The 6,641-nt window shown below is 41.1% G+C and overlaps 1 protein-coding gene across 1 annotated transcript; it reads left to right on the top strand.

Moving 5' to 3' along the window:
- Positions 1 to 1,402: 1,402 nt before the first annotated feature.
- Positions 1,403 to 2,818, top strand: LOC147427182 (small ribosomal subunit protein eS24z-like). The gene is made up of 5 exons (XM_086498746.1): positions 1,403 to 1,593; positions 1,992 to 2,033; positions 2,110 to 2,280; positions 2,359 to 2,445; positions 2,531 to 2,818. The coding sequence occupies exons 1-5, from the start codon at positions 1,519 to 1,521 to the stop codon at positions 2,570 to 2,572; spliced, it is 417 nt and encodes a 138-aa protein (XP_086354872.1). The 5' UTR covers positions 1,403 to 1,518; the 3' UTR covers positions 2,573 to 2,818.
- Positions 2,819 to 6,641: the final 3,823 nt, after the last annotated feature.

Raw genomic sequence — 6,641 nt, 5'->3', positions numbered from 1 at the left:
CCTACAATTGCATGGGAAGCAAGCAAAAAAGTTCAAAAGACGCATAAAAGCAAGATCTTGAGCACGGGATGGATGCAAGACATAAAGAAGTGGTTTGGGAGATGGGATGCATTACACTTGCTACATGATGCTTCAATTGACTCTCAAGTGAATGAAGCTTTTCTACAACGCCAATGTATTACGGCTTGGGAGAAATCCGGTGGGTCACGCTTCATACATTACACCACCTATATTGCCCCCAACTACAAAACCATGTTCTTCGCTGAGAGAGGAAACCGTACTCACACTTACATGCTTGAGCCTATTCCCTTGTCCACGATACGCACTATCGCAGCAATTCGGCTTAGCTCCCATTTCCTTCGATGCGAGATAGGGCTTTGGGGCAATGGAGAAGAGTCAAATCGACTGTGCACATTATGCTCACTGCAAGTTCGAGAGTCTGAGTACCACACACTACTAGAGTGCTCAGCTTTTGATCACATCCGAACTTGCTTCTCTCACATTTTCAGCCATAACTTAGACCTACACACTTTCCTCTCCCAGCCAAAGTGTGGGCTCTCCATTGCGACTCTCATCACTACAATTTTGGAGCATCGAGAGTCACTCATCAGCCGTACACATACTACATCACATGTAACTTTGGTCCCATAGGTCATATTTGACCTCCGAGGACGATAATAAAATCTATCTATCTATCTATCTCTCTCTCTCTCTCTCTCTCAGAAATAAGGAAAAATTGACCACGCTTGATTTACAGTATGAAGGGTCTCCGATCTAGAGACTAAATGGCCGATATTACTAGGATGAATGGCAATCTGCAAACAACTACCAAAGTAGATTAAGGAGTAGGATTTAAGCAAAAAGGTGCAACCCTTTACTTTATTCAATCACCCCCTTAAGTAGCTCTTTGTTGTACAATCAGTTCTATGGGACACAACTTGCTTCTTCCCAATGCTCATAAACTCAAGGTGAGCTATTGTTGTTGCCTATCAATCGGTTCTACTCATCCGCTCGTGTTCCACAACAAAAGCTGAGGCGATAGCAATTAAAACCAGCTAAGTTCGTAACTAGCTGCACTCCAAAATCTATTAGAACACGTATGGCAAAGAGTAATGCCTTGGTCTCATTGCTCAAACAATTGCAGGGAAAGCCCTAAAATTGGACCATTTTACAGACAGCTGCAGAGGTAACTAATCATCATATATGCAATTCTTTTTAAAAAATTTTCCAATGTACTTTGTACTTGTTTACTTCAGTGCTAGATGCTTGATGTCAATCTGAGTATATCGTGTTATGTTTTATAGCAACGCCCACCAAGCAAGACTAGTTATCAGTAAGCCTCATTCTCTCAATTTTTTGGGTGACTATACCAGATTAGCTCTAGGTCGAGGTCCTGCTCGACCGCCGTGTGTGAAACTCCTTAAGGGTTAGAAGGCTATACAGCGAAAGCATATTGCCAGGGGCAGTTCTTTCGCGGTCGCTGGCGTGCGAAGTCTGTGTCCAGCGATCGACCTCGCCATGGCAGACCTCAAGAACTGTACTGTCCGCACACGCAAGTTTATGACCAATCGCTTGCTTGCTCGCAGACAATTTGTGAGTATTACTTGGCTTCTCTTAATTATTTGCTCGCTTATTTCGACTGCCGCAGCGCGAGAGAATGCGCTGCTGCTTCGAGGGTTTCCGAGCGTTTTCATGTAGCTTATGGTAGATCGATCTCGGGTCCGCTGTATCACGATGTTGAGATTTGCTGGTCTGAGTCATGGTCCTGTGCATTTGAACAATGCAACGCTTGCAGGAACGCTTTTGTATCTATTCTTTAAATCAGACCTCATGGCCTTCGCGGGCCGCTACATCGTGCTGTCTCTTTGACTGCGGTTTGTGGTTCAGAGTAGATATTGCATTCTTGTTCTTGCTGGTTGTGTTAGTGCTACAAAGCAAACTCTTATTTCAGGGAGCTTCATGTTAACATTTGTCTACTGTGTCGTTTTAAGGTCGTAGATGTGCTTCACCCAGGGCGTGCCAATGTCTCTAAGGTATGTGAATGGTGCACTCAGTTCTGTGCTTTGCTTCTTGTTTGTCTTGTACTCAATGTTTGATTTCTGGTCGAAGGCTGAGCTCAAGGAGAAGCTAGCAAAACTGTACGAGGTGCGGGATCCTCAGTCAGTCTTTGTATTTGGTTTCCGCACTCAATTTGGAGGTGGAAAATCTACTGGGTTTGGCCTTATTTATGACAATGTTGAGTCGGCTAAGAAGTACGAGCCAAAGTATCGGCTCATCAGGGTAAGTACACCAAGCATTCACATGGTTTTTCACAAGTGAGGCACTGCTTTGTTGTGAAAGTTTTTTTCTTTCTTCCAGAATGGGCTAGCAACCAAGGTTGAGAAATCACGGAAACAGATGAAAGAGAGAAAGAACAGAGCAAAGAAGATTCGCGGCGTGAAAAAGGTGCAGTTTGTTACTTGATGAGGTTGAGCTACTGCTGGTTAACGATGGTAGTAGTCTTCTTACCTGATCTTGCTGTGTTTTGCAGTCGAAGGCCGGTGATGTGCAGAAGGGTGGCAAGAAGAAATAGAGGAGCGGCGAACTAGACAATTAGTTTGAGATAACTAGGTTTCTCCGGATGCAAAATTTTGAGGCATCTGTGAAAGTGTACAATTTTTAAGGTCGCTGAACCAATGTATGCTATTCATGGGTGTGCTGCTTGACAAGGAAAGACGAGTTCTACATAGATGACTCTTGATTTTATCTATGCTCTAAGTGCTCGGGGCTGTGATTTTTGACGTGATTTGATTGCGGTTTATGTGAGTCTCTTCTTCAATCTCTAGCTGCCTTTGGTCTTGATGAGCACTTTCAGTCCTTCAGTTTCTTTCAGTTTTGTGCCTCAGCTGTTGAGAGTTATCATGCAAAATTGACTCCTGAGTGTGGGATTCATCTCCTGGCTAAATTAAGGACGTAAGGATAACTTCTACGATTCATTTCATTTCCTAGTGGAAGTTGGTTCAAGGATAGTACTAGGCTATGATTCTTCGCTGAGCAAGACATGTGCATGATTTGCCCGACTTTATGAGCAGGTGATGAGTGATAAATTACTCTGCCAAATTTCAATTCAAGAAGAGCTTTGTCCAAAGAAAACGCCTTTGAATGTGTAGATGTAATTTGCATTGATGTGTTGTAGCCTGTCCCATTCTAGTAGTTTACAGTACCTGATTATTGTTGGTGATTTTAGGTTGAAGGTATGTGGATTCTTTTGTTTGTGGGTCAACGTGGTTGTCTGTTGTAAGTTGCAACCTACACTGCAGATTTCTACTATGTCGACTGTCGACCCTTTTCAGCGTTGGATGTAAATGCTTAGGAGTGAGACATATGGTCTGCTTTGTGCGCACAAGGGCTTTATTGGAAGATGGCCTGAATATGTTGTGGCTAAAAGAAAAATATGGGATGACATGACCTGTCAATTTTCTGTGCTAGTATTGGTGGGAATGACTTTTACCTGTCAGGTAGTGCATGGTCTGACTCTTTGCTTATTGCAACTCGTTACGTTCCCTTGTTCTGTTGTGCTGCAGACTGTAATGGAGTTAGATGACTAGTATGATTACTGTGACTAGACTAGTCAGTTGCCTATGAAAGTAATGATTTTCTGAATGTGGTAAATTTATGTAAAAGACTTTATTGAAATAGGGTAATGTATCATTCCTATGGAGACATGGGAGGTTCTTGGCATGTACTCTTCTAGGTTAACATAAGGAGGCTCCTGGAGTGAACCAAAGGAGCCCAATTTGGTCCCATGTTACTCTCACACCACACCACATTGGTGGAGTTGGGCACTCTTGATTTCATCGTGATTCTTACGTTTCTTGGTTTTCCCCCTTCCTGCCTTGGACACAGGCTAGATGGAAACCTTCACAAGCTCTCTTGCAATCTCCAATTCCCTCTGAAGTGCCCCATTCCTCGCATTTTTCATGCCAACAAGCTTGCATAGGACTATCGGAGTCTCACATTCACCTGCAACACTATGTCAAGCAAGAAAATTGTCTCTGGCTCTGGCTTCATTTCCTCATGAGAGCTCTCCCCAAGTCATCGATGATGGTACTCTGTTGTTTTTCTACCCCATCTACTTTAAACAAGAAGTTCACTAGCCCTTCTGCAGAAAGCTGATTTTAATTTTTAGACAAGTCCCAACAATGGTTCCAACAACATCAGATATTCCCACCTGTTTTTATCAAGAACACCACACTAAAATGCCCTATTTGAGTCGGTCTGTAGAGAAACTTAAAAGTAAAAACTTTAAAGTCACAATTTACCACCACCATTTCTCATATGTGGGTGTATGTCACAAAGAGATCATGTTTGTTGCCTGTACGACACATCCCCTATTTTTTTGTCCCTTGCTTCCTCCGTCGACAATGGGATAACAACCAATTGGTTCACACAAGAACCAAGTGGTGTTCAATGCCTTCCGAGGTGTGCCCATGTGGAAAAAGCTACCTCACTTGGAGCCATCCTGTTGGGCATGATGAGTCCCTCTTTTAGCCCCCAATAAATTCCCAAATCAAGATCTCAACCGTTGTAAGTGCTGTCTGTTTGCGATACAAAATTGTAGAAAGATGTGCATTTTCTTCTTTTCTTTCTTCATGGGGGGAAGGTGCTTAACCATGTGAAAATAGTTGTAAAATTGGACTATTTTTCTTCCACTCATTACTCGATATATATCTAGTTTTTTCACAAACCACAAAAACAATAGATTTACCTTCCTACAAGCATTTGCATTTTTTTGTACAAAGACATGATATAAAGAAAGCTTAAGCTCAATCCAATGTTTGGGAAAAATGTGTCAACTTAATATTGTGCCGTTTTTGATTTCAAATATGCCGATTGAGGGCAGGGAGAAAAGGAGAAATTTTACCCAAAAAATATAGGAAAATAGTGTACAAGTTTAAAAAATAATCCTAATTTTCTAAAATTTCCTCTTGGCAAATTGAAGAAAAGAAATTTTGTATGTTTCAAAAGATGATTTTTACCACACACTGGCTCAACCTCTTGGTTTTGCAAAGGTCTATAATCACAATATTTTGAAATAAAATGTACCCCAATGCTTTGATAGTCCAAGCCACATCACCAAGAGCATAACCTCGACACCAACGAAGTGTCATTTGATGGACTACTCAATTCCCTAAAGCAAGTCTCTCAAATGAAGCCACCCCACATGGTATGGAAGAGAGAGAGAGAGAGAGAGAGAGAGAGAGAGAGAGAGAGCGCAACACAAAGCCATTAGTGCAAAGCATCCTCTTGATAGTCCTTGCGTAATGTGCATGTGAAAGAAAATGATTAATCTTTTGAGAACTTGATCTTTTGAAGTAGATATTGACTTGTTTGATAAAGTTGGTGGCTAAGTATTGCATATGGTTGTATGTGTTGGTATAGGCAGCTATTTTAATTATTTTTTTCCTCTTTTGTGGAATATAAGAGAGGAGTCCAAAGTGCTAACAATAACAAGCTAATTTAAGGCATGAAACAAACTGGGAGGGTCCTTTAAAGCTCATTCTCAAACGAATACTACTTCTCACCAAATTTAATATTTAAAGAAAAATAACGAGATAAGTAAAAATATATTATTTTAATAATTATTCATGTTTCTGAACAATCAAAATGAAAGTGTGAGGCTCAAAAATCTTTCTTCTCTCTCTAGGATAGAGAGAAAAATACTTGAATTTGCCTTGAAATGGACAACACAAGCAACGCGATGGCAATGCCAGAGCCACAGTTGTCTTTTGGAACGCAAGAAACTGTAACCTAGATAAGAAACATAGTATAGAGGGCCTAATTTACCAGCCCTCTCTCTCTCTCTCTCTCTCTCTCTCTCTCTCTCTCAAGTGTGGTAAATTGGTTATGCCATTTCCCTCTTGAATAACATGTTTTGAGTTCAACTCTCGTTGGATAGATCTTTGAGGTCTCTTGGGATAGTTTCCTACGATGTTAAAATTCTCTTCTTCTTCTTCTTTTTTTTTTCTCTCTCTCTCTCTCTCTCTCTCTCTCTCACACACACACACACACACACACACACACACACACACACACACACACCCCGCACGCTCCTTTCATTAGATACTTCACATAGTTACATGCATAATCAAAATATGATTTGTAGACTCTTGTAAATCGCATACACACTGTGAAGGTCATGCGCTTCATGCTTTTGATTATGTGAACCTTAGAGAGAGAGAGAGAGAGAGAGAGAGAGAGAGAGAGAGAGAGAGAGAGAGAGAGAGAGAGAGAGACACGATGTAGACAATAAGTACATAAGGAGCGAGTATTTATCTACAATAAAGAAGGATTTTGGGTTAACTAATACTTGATTCTATAGCGTGTGATGATATAAGTTAGATGTTAAATAATTGCACAAACGGACTAGCGAGATGCATAAAGCTTGATGAGAGCTTCCAGAGCACTATACACAGTCCAACCTCCCTTGCTCAAGCCCTACACACATAGCCATAGAGAGCTATCGATGATTTTTGCATCACCACATACTTAGTGAGAGATAGAAATCTACTAAATTAGGCCTCCATACTTACTTTACTCCACCTTTAGACAAAATTACTCCTTCCTCAATTCACTTAGTCAACCTCCCATTTATAGAGACT

Source organism: Adiantum capillus-veneris, chromosome 24 (assembly GCF_014529385.1).
Source record: "Adiantum capillus-veneris isolate H3 chromosome 24, ASM1452938v2, whole genome shotgun sequence".
NCBI classification, from domain to species: Eukaryota; Viridiplantae; Streptophyta; class Polypodiopsida; order Polypodiales; family Pteridaceae; genus Adiantum; species Adiantum capillus-veneris.
This window is presented reverse-complemented; position numbering and strand designations above follow the sequence as displayed.